At 40.0% G+C, this 17372-nt stretch overlaps 1 protein-coding gene across 1 annotated transcript in view; it reads right to left on the bottom strand.

The window, feature by feature from the left end:
* Positions 1–17372, bottom strand: part of LOC145989980 (thioredoxin domain-containing protein 11) — a 60238-nt gene that overhangs the window by 20116 nt on the left and 22750 nt on the right. Inside the window, exons 5-7 of the mRNA XM_083125538.1 lie at positions 14860–15057; positions 12161–12248; positions 10245–10933 (exon numbers count right to left, since the gene is read on the bottom strand). Of these exons, the coding sequence (XP_082981664.1) occupies positions 10245–10933; positions 12161–12248; positions 14860–15057 (975 nt within the window). The remainder of the gene's footprint in view (positions 1–10244; positions 10934–12160; positions 12249–14859; positions 15058–17372) is intronic.

Below are 17372 nucleotides of genomic sequence, written 5' to 3' on the forward strand. Positions count from 1 at the left end.
AAATAGTGAGTGAGGCTTCAGCATCTGTTTTTGGTGAAAGATGCTTGTATCAGATCTAAACTTGATGCAAGAAAGCATCTGATTATTTTGAGCAAGGAAAGAAGTAAAACTGAAATTAAAATAACAGTTTAGGGGAGGGAAAAGTGGATGGAGGAAGGGTGGGATGGAACTCGCTGGCAGCCACCTCCACGCGGTAAGTTCTGGATTGGTGCAACCTGCAGCATTATACTAAACTAGACCAGACATGCACGCACATGGATATATTTTGGTTTCAAAGCTATATTTGTTTCTGTTGTAACTAATCTCAATAGTTACATTTCGTTATAAAAGTTGCCGTTTGCATCAAGCGAAGAACTGCACTTTCTTCCATTGGGCACAATAACTAGACCCCTGGGAGGCACGGCTAGATAATCTTCAATTTGGCTAAAAAAAAATTGTGAGATGTTCTGCTACCATTACACAACTTTTGCACACTATACGTTTTTAAATTTTTGAAAAAAAAATTTGGGGTCCTATTATCAGTGGACCTGACGCATGAACAATGTTGAGTGGAACAAGCTGAATACACAAGAGGGAGTCACCCCAAAGAAGGTCTGTACTCGTGCTACTCCATCACGTTGCATGGCACCTGCTAAATGACCGACTTGATGTTCTATGGTGTAGGGATGCAAGTGGAGACACAAGTCAAAGATTGAGTTGTGGTCACAATCATCCCCACGTTCCGATTGTGAACGGAAAGAGAGAAGCAAGGCACCAGACATTCAATGCCCAATTTATAAATTAAGCAATCTATCCTGTAGATGGCAGTTAAAAAAAAAAAAAACCTACTGAAAGGTTGACTGCTGACATGAACACATGAAATACTTTTTACGTACTCCTTTCATTAAATAATTTAGGTAAATGTACACTTTATGCATAAATAATTTCCTTAACTTCAAAGCCTAACATACTTTTACAACAGGATATTCACTGGAGTTTCTCATTTTTCATTTTCATTGTACCTGTGCAGCAGGTATGAATCTCACCATGAACATGATGAGAACAGTGAGTGTTTGGGACAGATTAGTGTATGTATTATTATTTGTGTTATCAATGTGTGAAAATTTGTGTATCTTAAGTATTCATTATACTTGTCGCCACTAGGTGGCAGGACAGTGCAGACTCTGCTTCGGAGACTGTGCAGGGCGTGGTACATTACGGGAAATACCCGCACTGTACGAATAACAACGAGAGATCAGCGAGAGACATTGCTACACGGTGGTCGACTCCATTCCAATGTAGTCCAGTGTCAGTGTACATTAAATAGCGTATATAATCAGTCCAGTGTTTAAATAAGAAACGCAACATTTTATGGTCATCTCCGGGCAGGATTAGTTTCCCAAGTGAACAATCTCTGTGAAATATGACGTGTTACGCATCAGAACAAACGTCTCGACTCGCCCGCCATGGAAAGAACAAGTGTTTTCGCGCGGTGTCGAAGTGACTTTGTATGCAGTGTTCCAGTTACAGATGTGTACTGACATTCGTACTTACGTCAATGTACGGTTGCATGTTATGTGCTCAATCGTAGAACTTTCTGTGTTACAGTACTTATTTCGTATTACGTGTAATTTTCGATCACAACCGTTACGCGTGTGGTTTGAACAGACATTCCGTATCGTTATCGTGCGTACGTCGAATGTTTTGTTATAAGACCGAGTTATACACGGTTGTATTCAGTGGACAATAAGTTATCTGCTACGATAACTCATCACGGGACTGAGTATCATAAATTTGGACAGTTTCAAGCATCCACTACAGTATCCTGCTGTCGGCTGAAGTGACGTCATCGCCAACACCCAGGGAAGCTTCAGGTCAAGGTCAGTAGTTAGATAGGCTCGCACCATATTTTGTTTACTCTTTCCTCACGTACAATTTCCTACATATCTTTCCCTCTTTCTTTCGCGATGGATGAAGAAGAGAAAAGAGTGTTGATACGTAGGAGAGCTGGATTTAGGGGCCAGTTAACACGAACACAAGCATTTGTCAATGCCTTTGAAGATACGGGGGAAGTTCAAGAAGTAAGGGTCCGTTTGCAGAATTTAACACCTTTGTGGGAAAAATATGATGAAGTTCAAACACGTTTAGAAGTAGAAGATATAAACGAGAATCATGAACCTCACAGGGGGGATTTTGAAGAAGTTTACTACAAGGTACGGGGTAAAATGGAATCCATTATAGAGAAACATAAACAAGCACAAGCTGCACCTACAAATGGATCGGATGTTGTAAACAATGCTTCATCATTAGGTACCAAGCACATCAAATTACCCACGGTATCTTTACCCACGTTTCACGGTAATTATCAGGATTGGTTAGCATATTCAGATGCATTTCAGGCTATGGTTCACACAAATGACAATATTCCTAAAATACAGAAATTCCACTACTTACGTTCATCATTGGAATCTGAAGCAAGAACACTTATAGATACTTTGCCCATGACTGATTCAAATTACGATATTGCATGGCAATTGTTGAAAGATAGGTATGAAAATAAACGACTGATAGCAGCAAGTCATGTCAATAACATCTTGCATGTGAACGCAATTAACAAGGAAAATGCCACAGAATTACGTCAGTTCATCAATGACGTCACCAGTAACTTAAATGCTCTTCGAGCCCTTGAATTACAAACACCGTTAGAAGATGTTATTTTGATACATCATTTTTTGGCTCAACTAGATTCTCACACAAGAAGGGAATGGGAATTAAGCCATACCGATCAGTCGTTCCCTACACTAAAGGAACTGTTCACCTTTCTAGAACAAAAATGTCAAGCTTTGGAATCAATGAAGTCTGTTCACGTAAACAAAAATGTCAATGAAAACAAGGTTAGCCCTAAACAGAAACACACCCGTCAGTCAAATTCTTACCTGACAACTACAAATACACAATGCTATTTCTGTAAATTAGCACATTCCTTATATTCATGTAAGTCTTTTGCAGGCGCAAGTCTGAAGCAGAAACAAGAGTGTGTGCGCAACAACAAACTTTGTTATAATTGTCTCAGATCGAATCATAATTTTAGGAACTGTACTTCAGGGAATTGTAGACGCTGTGGATTGAAACACAATTCACTGTTGCATCCAGACGAAGGCGGTAAACGAGGAGGTCCTCTAAGGCAAGACCAGCCAAGGAATGACTCACCAGACACGAGGAACGAAGCTGCAAGGACAACTTCAGTACAATCTTCATACTGCACATTTAAGAGTAAACCAAGATCACACGTTCTGCTATCAACAGCTTTAGTAGAAGTCGTCGATTCTAGGGGACAGCCACATACATGTAGAGCTCTCCTGGACAGTGGGTCTCAGTCAAATTTCATCAAGGAAGATCTTGTTCAGAGACTACAGTTGCGAAAGCAGAAAAATCATATTCCAATCAGAGGAATCAATAATGTTTCATCGGAAGCCAAGCACAGTGTCGACATTCAGCTGCGCTCAAGAGTGTCAGACTTCCAGACTTCACTTACTTGTCTGATACTCCCACGCATCACAGGGAACGTACCTTCTCAAGTTATTCATCATGAACATTGGAACCTACCAACCGACATTGAGTTAGCAGATCCAGATTTCTACAAACCAGAAGGGATAGATCTACTAATTGGATCGGAACTTTACTTGCACTTACTTCTTCCTGAGAGACAAACGAGAGATGAAAACTATCCAGTTCTTCAAAACACTGAATTAGGTTGGATTTTAGCTGGTCGGATGGAACAGCCTGTACAACCTAGTACACCCACAGTAACATGTTTTGTACGCATGGAGGATAATTTGGATTCTCAATTACGGCGTTTTTTCGAGTTGGAGGAAATGTACTCGAAACCAAAAACAGCTGAAGAAGTAGATTGTGAAAACCACTTTAATCAACACACCACCAGAGATGAAACAGGGCGTTTCATTGTTCGTCTCCCATTTCGATCAGATCATACAGAGCTAGGACATTCATACAACCAGGCATTATTCAGATTACATCAGTTAGAGAAGAGGTTTCAACTTCAACCAGAGTTGAAAGAGGAGTATAGCAGAATACTCGAGGAGTATGAAATGCTGGGACACATGAAGCCAGTACAACCAGATCCAAATGAAGCTGATGACGACGTGTCATACTATTTACCACATCATCCAGTATTCAAACCTAGCAGCAGCAGCACGAAGACCAGAATTGTTTTTGATGCATCAGCAAAAACAACAAATGGAGTCTCATTAAACGATATACTGATGGTCGGTCCAACCACACATGACGATCTTCAGTCTATAGCTCTTCGCTTCAGAACGCACAAGGTTGTATTTACGGCAGACGCCGAGAAGATGTTCAGACAAATTCTGATTCATCCAGATGACACTAAGTTTCAACGCATACTTTGGAGAAAATCTACAGATATGCCAGTACAGACGTTCGAGCTCACAAGAGTCACATTTGGTTTGGCATCATCACCATTTTTGGCGACCAAAACATTGCAGCAGTTAGCTGAAGAGGAAGCAACCAAGTTTCCGAATGCATCCAAAGTTTTACAACGAGATGTTTACGTTGATGACCTTCTCACTGGAGCCAACAGTATTGAAGAAGCTAGACAATTGCAAGGAGAACTAATCGATTTACTGAATTCAGCAGGATTCTCTTTGAAGAAATGGTGTTCTAATCATCCAGAACTTCTTGAAGCAGTACCAGCTACTCATAGAGAAATGCAACTACCATTTCAGTTTGACAAGGGAGCGAGCGTTACGGCTTTAGGCCTCACGTGGGATCCAGTCACCGATAAATTGCAAGCAAATAACAAGGAGATAGTGTCATGTTATGAAGACAACATCACTAAACGACAAGTAGCTTCTATTATCGCATCAATCTTTGATCCTTTGGGACTAGTGAGTCCAATAGTAATTTCTTACAAGATGTTTCTACAACAATTATGGTTCCATAACATGGAATGGGACGATAAGTTACCAGATCAACTCAACATGGAGTGGAAACGTTTGTTTCGACAGTTACCAAACATTAATCAGATACAAGTTAGCAGATTTGTGCTAGTTCAAGGAAAAGTGGTTGACATTCAACTCCACGGATTTTCAGATGCATCGCAAGTTGCATATGGCTGTTGTTTGTATCTTAGATCAACAAATGAAAATGGTGAAACCACTGTACATTTACTTTGTTCACGTTCGCGTGTGGCACCTATAAGAAGAATCACTCTTCCTCGTCTTGAATTGTGCGCTGCCTTGTTGCTGGCGAAACTAACACACAAGGTGTTACAACTACTACAATTGGAAGTCAGTAGAATGAATCTATGGACCGATTCGAAGATCGTACTGGCGTGGCTTGCATCACCTGCAAGACGATGGAAAACCTTTGTAGCGAATAGAGTTTCACAAATTCAAGAATGTACGAAGCCTCAGTACTGGAAACATGTAGTGTCAGCACAGAACCCCGCAGATTTAATCAGCAGAGGGACAAATGTAGACTCACTACACACCTCTCAAATGTGGTTTCATGGCCCTGATTGGCTATCACTTCCAGCAACAGCATGGCCTTCGAGTCCAACATCGTCAAGGGATGATGACTTCGAACTCGACGAACTTGAAGAACAAAGAACAACTACAGTAAGTCTAGTCATAAATGCACCAAAAATAGAATTTATCAGCAGATTTTCGTCGTTATTGAAACTTCAAAGAGTGATTGCATATTGTTTGAGATTTCTACACAATGCGAGGAACAAACAAGAGAAACACATAGGATCATTGTCAGCAAGTGACTTAAGATCAGCATTGCATACTTGCATTAGAAGCGTGCAACACGAAGTTTATGGCAAGGAAATACGAGAATTGTCTTCTAACAGTCAGGTGTCAAAGGATAGTCAACTTTCAGACTTGCATCCTTTCCTAGATGACAAACAAGTACTCAGAGTTGGAGGAAGACTTAGGCACTCACAGCTACCATATGATAGCAAACATCAAATCATATTGCCACCGAAACATCATTTAACTGAATTGATCATTCTTTCAGAACACCACAGGTTATTACATGCAGCACCACAACTCCTTATATCTTCATTACGACAGGAGTACTGGATACCAAGAGCCAGACAAGTGGTCAGAGCTATTCTGCATAAGTGCCTCATTTGTTTCAAATTAAGAGCATCTATTTCCAACCAACTCATGGGACAATTACCACCATCCAGAATACAGTCCACTAGACCATTTCTAAACACTGGAATTGATTACGCTGGACCAATTATCATAAAGCCGTCAATCACTAGAAGCAAATCAAGGCTGAAAGCATATGTAGCAGTATTTGTATGCTTTGCCACAAAGGCCATACACCTAGAATTGGTCGGAGATCTCAGCACCAAGTCATTCATTGCTGCTTTGCGAAGATTTACGGCACGCAGAGGAAAATGTTTGAACTTGTACAGCGATAACGGAAGAAATTTCGTCGGTGCCAATCGTGAATTACAAGACTTGAAGAATTTATTCCAATCATCAGACTTCAGCAAGTCTTTAGAAGACCATGCAGCTCAGGAAGGATTCAAATGGCATTTTCTACCACCCAATAGCCCAAATATGGCTGGACTTTGTGAAGCAAGAGTGAAGTCCATGAAGCATCACCTGAGGAGAATCGTAGGGAACTCTGCTCTCACTTTCGAAGAACTTGAAACACTCTTAGTTCAAATCGAAGCCTGTCTTAACTCCAGGCCCCTCACAGTATTGTCACATGACCCTACAGATCCCAGTTTTATAACCCCTGGCCATTTCCTTATTGGTGCACCCCTAACTAGTTTTCCTGAGCCTAGTCTAACTAACATCAAAGAATCCAGTTTATCCAGATGGAAGAAATTGCAGCAGATGTACCAACAACTATGGGACCGTTGGTCAAAGGACTACTTGCATTCCCTGCAGCAGAGGGCCAAGTGGAACACCCAAAAGAAGAATTTGGAACCAGGAACAGTGGTCTTAGTGAAGGAAGATCACCTACCTCCACTTACATGGAAACTTGCTATAGTTGAACAAGTGCATCCTGGTGCGGATGGACTAGTGCGTGTTGCAACTGTTCGCACTTCGTCTTCAACTTATAAACGTCCAGTTAACAAACTAGTGCCTCTTCCAGTAGATCATTAGTGGTACTTTTGTTGATCGACTCGATCAAGAGGGGGGACTATGTTTGGGACAGATTAGTGTATGTATTATTATTTGTGTTATCAATGTGTGAAAATTTGTGTATCTTAAGTATTCATTATACTTGTCGCCACTAGGTGGCAGGACAGTGCAGACTCTGCTTCGGAGACTGTGCAGGGCGTGGTACATTACGGGAAATACCCGCACTGTACGAATAACAACGAGAGATCAGCGAGAGACATTGCTACACGGTGGTCGACTCCATTCCAATGTAGTCCAGTGTCAGTGTACATTAAATAGCGTATATAATCAGTCCAGTGTTTAAATAAGAAACGCAACAGTGAGAAAGGTATTCTTGGGAAAATGTCTAGTTACTGTCAAGTTGAACCTGGTAGGAAATACAGAAGTAGTAGTATTGGAAAAGAAAAAAGAAGGGGAGTGATCAAATCAGAGAAATCAACACAGGAGAGAGGTGTGTCCGAGATCGGAGAGGTATATCAGCTGAGAGATTCAGCCTGAAGAGACTGGTAACTTCCATCTTTCATTCCTTATAGCTGTGCATCCTCAACAAGAGAATAATATTGGACTTCAAAAATATATATTGTTAGACATGGGAAGATCTAATCTTACATTTACTAGAACCAGTACCTCCATATTAACAGAGAGAGAGATTATGCGAATATTCCATGCTCTTAAGAGGTTTGATTTGTTATTTTAGAGTAGTTTTTTTTTCAACTTTTGGCTAACTGCGACGAGGAAGAGTGTAAAACCCAGAGTTTTTTGTGTAGCTAATTAAATTTTTTGAATGTGTCAGATACCAAGGTGATGCAAGTCTGACGGCAATGGCGCAGCGACTTGAACATTACTCCAAGGAGGAGGTGCGCAGTGTTATTCGTTTCTTATGGGTCAAGGGAAAGAAACCATCTGAAATTCATCGAGAATTGTTGGAGGTCTATGGAGAGAGTGTTATGTCGCAGAAACAAGTGTATGTGTGGTGTAACTCATTTGCAAGTGGTAGGAGTAGCGTGACAGATGATGACAGAAGTGGCAGACCAGCAACGTCCATCACAGACAGCAATGTGTGAGACGTGGATCCGATGATTCGTGAAGACAGAAGAGTCAGGTTGCATGACATTGCTGATGCATTGAACATCTCATATGGTTCAGTGAGGGGTATCGTCCATGACCAACTTGGCTTCAGGAAAGTGTGTGCATGCTGGGTGCCCAAAAATCTGAGTGAGGACCAAAAACACCACCGAATGGGCATTTCCCTGACCCACCTCAAACGATATGCCCACGAAGGCAGTGGTTCCTATGTCGAATTTTAGTGTGATACCATGTGTTAAACATACTACAGTTTCATATTTTTTCTATGCACGTTTTTCAATAAATCGAAAATTCACCTTACTTTTTGATACAACCTAGTAATTAAATTGATTAAGGGACACACAAAGAATACCCATGCCGGGATTTAACAGGGTGTCCCATTTTTTAGAAACGAAAATCCCTGACTTTTCCAGGGTTTCTAGACCGATAACTAAACTTTCCATGTAAAGTCATTAGGTCAATTCATGTATTTAAATATGTGTAAGAACCTAAACACACATTTTAGCTAAACAAGACTTAGAATCAAACTTAACCAAGTTTTTAGGATATTCACTTTACATGTTAAAAGTAATAAGAAGAGAAACTGAAGAGAATTTGACTGCTGGATAGATGCTTGAGGGGTGAGCTTTTATATCTTGACTAATGGTAAGAAAGAAATCTTTTAACAAAACAATTATAAGAAATATAGCATAATTATAGTGAAATTTAGTAACACATGTTACTAACCATACAGAAGTCAAAAATTTCAATAAGAAAATGATAACAGTTAATAGCCACTTACTGTTGTAGATTTCTACTTCACAAGATTTCAAAACATGAAACATTTTTCGGCAGTAATTAATATGCAATTTCTACTGCAACTACCACTAATACTCAGTATACCTAATTGAAGCGCAGTTGGTCCACAACAAATTAAAAATTTCTTGCTTGTCCCTTGTTTAACAACCTACTTTTAGTGCACTACTACAATTTTATTTCCAGAAATGCAGTAAAATTTCTGACATTTCCATGACTTTTCCAGAAGAAATTAATTCCCTGACATTTTCATGAGTTTTCCAGAAGAAATAATTTCCCTGGCATTTCCATGCCTTTTCCAAAAGAAATAAATTCCCTAACTTTTCAAGGATTTCCAGACTGGTAGACACCCTGTTCGAATCTGGAAATCCTGGCTCAGATTTGAATCACAGCCTTAAGAGGTACGAGACTGTACAAATAATCAAAGCTTCTACCAAGTATAGTGATGAAGGAATTGGGAGCATAAAAATCGAAATATCAATTTTGTTAAAACATCGCTCTGAAGCTCGCCAGTTGAACGCTCATTCACCCCAACTTCTACTGTATACAGAACCGAGCAACACGAAATTTCCACTCGGCTCTGAACAGTCAGCAAGGCAACGACCCTTACTAGCAGTGAGTGCACCTCCACTGTAATTTCCACCAGCACCAAGGATACCCCAGGTCAACAGCTGGAGGTGCAAAGTCCACCACGTCACAAAGAAATTCTGAAGTATAAAAACACCTGGAGATGGTAAATCGACACCACATCATCTACAACACGAGGCGGCAACAAGTGTGCAGCACGATTGCAGCGGTCCGGACTACAGAGAGCAAGAAGCCAGCCCGAGTCCAGAGAACTAACGTTCCAACAATAAAGCTGTTCAATCTACTGCCGCCTCTTATCACCGTCAACATCTAGGCCAGCGGTCTCTCCAGCGTCTCCCACCATCTCCAGGTTACCGATCTCCGTCCAACCGTAGCCAATGCCAGAACCAGAAGGCCAGATCATCAAGCAAGGCGTGAGTAGCGTTCAAACGACTAAGGCTCCCAACATCCTTCATCCACACCATTCAGGGTAGAGGTGGTCCAGCGAGACCCAAATTGAAACTTTAACTTTAACTGAGGTATGTCCTGGTGTGACTCAATCCTGTACCTAACCTGATGTCACTCTACAATATACATGGTATCTATTTACCCACATGTACATACCTCAGCATCAAATATGACCACAGCAGTTTTGTCTTTCCGAGTCATAATATCAATTCCTAGCCTTTCAGCAAATTTATGATACTTGAGTGAATCCATGGCCAACAGGGCAAGGGTCTTGTTCGTCCTGCATGCCAATGCAGTGATATTAGGTATGGTGTTCAAGTGCACTTCTTTGGGGAAGACAACCCCATGCAACAGCTTCCCGTGGTATATCCTCTTGCACTTCTCCTCCTCAAAGTGTGCCGTCAAGTCATCAATTTCACTGCTGATCGACTTCTTAATCACTTCTTCCTCTCTGCGCAACAATTCTTCTTCTCTGCGGTCTCCTGAAGTGTCGTTCGACTGGCAGCAAATGGACAGGTACGAAAATGGATTGTAATGGTTTGGAAAAGTTTCCTGACATCCGCCGGAGAACATCACGGACAATCCCTCCAAGCTTCCCGAGTCTATCATGCTGCACGAAATGCTCTCCCCGAAAAACGAGAAGGAGTCGTGGTTCCACGTTTGCATGCAAACATCACATATTTTATCCTGCTTTGTTTTCGTGACATGTTCGTTTACTACCACCGTCTGGCAACAGGAGTCATTGATTAAGGGCTTTGCACTGCCTGCATGAGAAACAACTTGCAGCTTTTGCTTTATCCATGGGATGCAATTCTTTTCAGCACTCTTGTATCTGTTCTTATTTCCTGTGAAAGTAATAAAAATGTCATTAACGAATGATCTACTATCATTTATTAACTGCAACAAGAACACTTTTGAATTGATACTTGTGTTAATGTTAGCGAAAAAAATAGAAATAAATATCTGATGAAGGGAGTGTGTTTTCTCATGAAAAGTTACATAAAAAATGTTCAAATGCTTGTAATATATAACCTAAACTAAACAGCATTTTGTACATCCTGTCAAGTTTCCTGAGATCACCGATCGTTGGCATTTCTAGCAGAAACCACACGGTATTGCCGCCGTAGACCAAGTTGGGGAAAGCCGAGGTCAGGTTGTTTGTAAGATATGTGTGAATGCACAAATTCAGCACCACACATATAAGACAAACTTCTTGCAGACACAAACAAAGCATGTGAAAGTTAAGAGCACAACATGGCAACAGCATCTGTGTAAGTGCTTCTCTTCAAGCTTCCACTTGCTCCCTGCTGCCCAGCAGACAACTATTTCCTAGCTTTTCATTGCCACCGAAACTGTCGAGTGCTTGCTGGTGCATGAAACGTGACAGGTTGTAACATACGCAGTGTACAAGAATAATTCTACATGCAAGCAATACATACATGTAAGAAAAAATAATTGGACATTATCCACCATCTAGTTTACTCTTTGTTTAACTTAACATTTCGAGAGTGTCTCTCTCTCATCAACTTTTGTTACTTGAAATGACAAAGTGAACATTTAATAAAATGCATACACATTTATCATTCCTTTATCAATTTGGTAAATACACACAGAGATCATCGATACACATCAACATTTTTTGTAAGCGACTCCATAGCTGTATTTTATCAATGTTTGTTTTTACTTCATCCAAAAACTTTTATACACCTTACGTTTAAGTAGAGCACAATTTTCTTGTTTAAGGTTTCAAAAATATCCCCATAGACAAAGTTAATGCCCAGGTGTAATTTTCATGTCTCTATCACTTTTTGTACAAAAGTTACATGCGTTCAAAATCTCTGTTGCACGAATTTTTGGACGGCCTGTAGAAGGTTCATTAGGTGAACCAACCACATTAAAGTACATAAACATTCCCATAACTGTACTCATGAAATGGAGTGTGGTATTGCAGTGTATTGGGAAAGAAGGTTATTCCCTTCTTAATATTTGCAGTCCATTGCACATAACAATTGTTCATATCCCATATGTGTATCTTTAATTTTGGTTGCAAAGTATTGGAACTGAATACTTACTCCTATGGTTGCTTGGAAGGTGTTCTAAAATCCACTTCACATAGCCAGTATCAACGCAGTTGTAATATTCCATTCCAACCTCCTTCAGCTGTAATAAATTTGTAAATTTAGATAAAATCCTACAAACACCGTTTCTTTGCATACATACTGAAAGCCAACCTATTTCTTCAACATTGCCATTGGGTACATAATGCCTGCCAGATGAATCTAACCTGTAATAGAGCAAATATAATATCGCTCATCAGTGCATCATTGGGAGGGGGGGGGGGATAAGAAAATTCTCAAAAAGCAACCTCCTCATGTACTTCAATCATTGGGTCATATGTTACTATCTTAACCATCATAAGAAAAATACAATGTTGTATGGAAAAAGTTCCACGTTTCCAGTCAGCTGTTGCTCTTGAGATATGAAGAATTGTTACCACTTATGCACACTTCTGCTACTGGTGTTAAAATCCAATTACTGTATTGTGATGTGATTCCCAATAACTCACTGAAAAGAGAAAATTGGGACTACACCAAGGTTTAAACCTGGGACAACAAGATACCAACCTAAATGCACTGCCATGAAAATAGATGGTTGGGTAGAATTGCACTGGTGCCACATATGGGGAGAAGCAAAGTGAGAGATGGACAAAAGCCGCTGGTTCCCGTGCAATGCGTGACAATGTCAACCGAGCTGCGTTGCCTAATTCGAGCATCAGACAGACCTCTCTCTCCGGGGCACTTTTGTGCCATCCGTGAGCTTTCAAGCAGACACTGTCACTTTGTATCACATGGATTACAAAGACCAACTCTACAATGAGATCTGTCATTCTCTTAAACCTCCAAACACACGGGGTTGTGCTCTAATGTGGCAACAGCTCGAACTTCTGCTACCTGCCTAATTTCATGACTGTGTGTTTAGTTTTCCTTTCGACTCAGATTGCTGTTCTAGACATTATACTGTTTCTGAAATTGAAACAACTGATTTCCAAACTAAATTAGCTATTAGTAGGGACATGCATATTTCGTTTTTCACGAAATGTGAAATAACACACTGTAAAGTTCATTTTTCATGTTTTTGAAAGGTGTAAAGTGCATTTTGCTACCATATTCTGTCATGAAATGAAATGAAAAATAAACTCCTAAACACAAAATTTAGAGTTTATTTATTGACATGACACTTTCTGAAGTCTGAATTATACAAAACAGAAATTTGGCTATAGTATTATATTGATGCAAAACTTAGTCCCTAACATTGAAAGATTGATTGATTTGCTTTATTTCACTTCACTTTTTGTGCCACTTTTGGCTAATTTGCAAACATGAGGATGAGTGATGATATGATGAATAGACTTTCACAAACATCCATGCCCAGGCTGAGATTCGAACCCGGGACCCCTGGTATCATATCAGGATGTGCTAACTACTCCGCCATGGGGGCAGGCCCTTACATTGAAAGAGGAACATAAATTAAGAGTACTTGAAAACAAAATCCTTAGAAACATATTTGGACCTAAAAGGGATGAGGAGACAGGTGAGTGGAGAAGGTTACATAATTTAGAACTACATAATTTGTATTAATCTTCAGATATTATTAGAATCGTTAAATCACGAAGACTTAAGTGGGCAGGCCATGTGGCACGAATGGGAGATGAAAGAAGAGTTTGCAGGATTCTTGTTGTTGAAACATGATGGTAAGAGACCTGTAGGAAGGCCAAGACGAAGATGGAGGGATATCGTTGAGATGGGCCTAAAGGAAATCGGTAAGGATGGAAAAGACTGGATTGATCTTGTCCAGGATAGGGACAGACGGAAGGCTTGTGTTGCTGCAGCTATAAATCTTTGGGTTTTTAGAAGGCTAGAGAGAGAGTTAGAATTATCCTGAGTGTTATTCAAATCACAGAAAATTGATTAATTTTGCTGGAAATTATTGAGAAGCAGTAATTGAGTTGTTGGTGTTTTTAAGTCCACTTTATGCACAGCAAGGCTAATCGGGACTGGACATACAGTTTAAAGTGGGATCCAAACTATGTGCCTCCACTGGGAATCAAACCCGGGACCCCTTGATTACAAGGCAGCAACGCTACAACTTTTGAGAAGCAGTAGTTTTGAAATCAAATTTAGGGTTACATTTATCATTTTAACATCAATAGGTCCTTTTATATACAACTTTTGATCATGAAATGTGCCCAGTTTTTGTACTGAAATCCTGCTATTTTATTCACCATAAATATGAGACTCTAGCCATTAGCTATATCTTTTGAGGGGACGAGAAACAGTTTTAAATAAAGTGCCCATCAAGTCTCTTAAAATGCCTACATTTCAAGGTGTGAACAGCTGCAGTTGCAACCTGGAACACCATGAATTATTAAGAAACACAAGTTATTATTATTAATTATAAGAGAAATGAGGTTGCACCAACAATTGAGGAGAGGGAGAGAGGGGGAGGGTATCCAGAAAAAAAATTAGCTTCACCATATATCTGCAGATGGATAACGACAATTCAGGACAAGCCTCTGTTGTTGCAACATGCAATACAGATAAATAAATAACCAGAATATACGATACACAATAAGAAAATAAATAACACCATTAAGCCTTGTTTCCATGATTATGAAAAATATAAATATGCTGACCAAGGCCTATTTATATATTTATATTTTTTAAGAAAATGAATATTCAATTACAACTAGCATCGGACACTTCACACTCACCACATCAAAATTAGGTGTAGAGTCCAAAAATGGATTTCTTGGTGTAAATAGGAACAAAACTGGTCCATCACCCACAAAGGTCGAGAGGGACATGCTCTTCACTCCGGGAGGGGACACCCAAAATGCTGGTTGATGAATGTGGCTAAAAATCCATTTCAGAAGAGATTCTGGAGTAAATGGTTCTTCCTCAGGGTAAGGCTGAAAGAAATACATGGAAGTGTGAATTATACATTTGTAAGCAACTAGCTAATAATTACTACATAATACATACACAGGGTGTTTCTGTGACCTTCAATCAAACTGGCAGCGTGGATGGCGACTGGCCCAAGTATCAATATAAGGAACCCCAGGCATTGAAAAGTTATGAACCAAAACAATTTGGGGCTGCCTATGAGTGGAATAAGAAAACTCACATATGCAGCTTCTAGATTTAAGGCAAAGAGGGACAATTACGCACCAGGCATGCATTTATTCCAATATCGTCGGAATGAGCAATGCTACTAAAAAGATCTCCGCCAGAAACGAAGAGTATGAATTTCTCCCCATGTGGCAAGTGGAAGCAGTTTCCTAAGTTGACTATTAAGCCTTATACGATTTTTGAAAAATATGATGAATTAGTATTTACCGAATCCCATGTATTCCTTATGGGACATCAACTTCAACTTCAAGTTACGGCTCATCAAATGGGAGTTTCGACTTTTCCTACTACTATGACATAGTTCAACGTGTCCTTTTTCCGTCCATGTACTTTTCTACGTCATCGGATGTTTGATATTCCCGAGAGAACGAATAAAATAATGGTCCCATAAGCCTAGTGCATTTCTCCTTGCCTCCTACGGCCATCCTGGCAGTGTTGCCAAACCTGATGTGCATAATAGAGCTAAATTTCACCATTAATATAGCTAAAGAGAACTTTCAAGGAGCTAGATTAACGAAGGCTGCATAAAGTGCCTACTAGGGTAATTTTAGTTGTCAGAGGGGTGGGGGTGCTGCTATTACCATTAGCTTTAAAGTGATGGCAATTTATTCTTAGTTTTCACCGCCTAGATTCGGCGGCATCACCCATCTCTATAATCCAATGATGTTAATATAAAATCGAAAATAAAGGGTTCCTGGATAACAAAATTGTCATCTTCATCTTAGCCACAGCGCTATATATAAAAATACATGGGGAGGAAAGAAGAGGTGGGTGACGCAGCCTATAGCTATACGAATATCACGTCACGTGCAAAAAATGTACACTCATGCAAAAGTTGGTATTTATGGGCCGGAGCCAGTGGTGGCATCATAGTGGGGCAGAGGGCGGGTGCCACAGTTCAGTCAAATGAGTGCACGAAAGAGCCAGATCTGGCTCCAAAGAGCGAAGTTGGCAACAGTGATCAGCAGCTGCCCCAGCGAGAAAGACCTAGGGGAAATTATCCCTCCTCGCCTTAATACGGACATTACTAAAGTGTATCGTAGCACTCTACGTTGAGCATCGATGCAGGCATGACAGCATTGCAAGAAACTCTGTTACATCTGCTCTAACATCCCTGGAGTCGTTATGACGATATCACAGGCAGCAAGGATTCTTGCCAGGAGGGAGCTGCCATTTGGATCAACTACCATAATGTTTTAGTCATAGAGTGCTATGACACACTGTAGTTATGTCTGTATTAAATATAGAAGCTGCATCTTTCAGTTGTCTTAATTCACTGTCATAGACAGCCCCAACTTGTTTTGGCTTACAACTTTTTAATGATGCGTTTCTGGACTAGAGTTCCTTGTCTCATATTGGTACTTAGGTCAAGTTTCCATCCACAGTGCAACTTTGACTCAAGGCCATTGAAACACCCTGTATGTAAGATTCTCTTCCAAGGAAGTGTTATTGTGTGTTATTGTTATATTTCATCCCCCTAATGAATCTCCTAAATTATAATTAGTGATTGAAGTAGGGGGATGCCATTCCTCAGTCAGAGAAATTCGAATCAGCTAATTTGCTTAATACATCTCACAGTCAGGATATTTTGCACATGTATCCCCTCTATGAATTGTTGTTGAGTTAGTGGTTTAAGTCCACTTTATGCACAGGAAGGTTAATTGGGACTGGACCTACAGTTTAAAGTTGGATCCGAACTACCGTGCCTCCACTAGGTATTGAAGCCGGGACCCCTTGATTACTAGACGACGATGTTACCACCATGTTATTGGGAGGCCCATGATGAGCACTGGTTACAATTACGAAAAATTTAAGTTAAGAAATGTGTAAAGGGATTTCTACTACATGAAAACGTAACGAACTGCTGGAGAAGAAAAAATATAATGTTGGAAATTTATTTGACCAATTATGACCAGCTGTCATATTTCTCAATAGGGAAATATGAGATATCGTATTTCACTGTATAATGGTCACACAGATTTTATGTCATTTTTTTTTCTTTACGTGAAGCTTTCTATTTTAAAAAATGTGATTAAAAATAATTTATTACTATGCAAACTGTCTTTGGGCAAGATTAGGATGTAGGGAATACTCA

This window comes from Lepisma saccharinum, chromosome 7 (assembly GCF_977018435.1).
Source record: "Lepisma saccharinum chromosome 7, izLepSacc3.1, whole genome shotgun sequence".
Classification (NCBI taxonomy): domain Eukaryota; kingdom Metazoa; phylum Arthropoda; class Insecta; order Zygentoma; family Lepismatidae; genus Lepisma; species Lepisma saccharinum.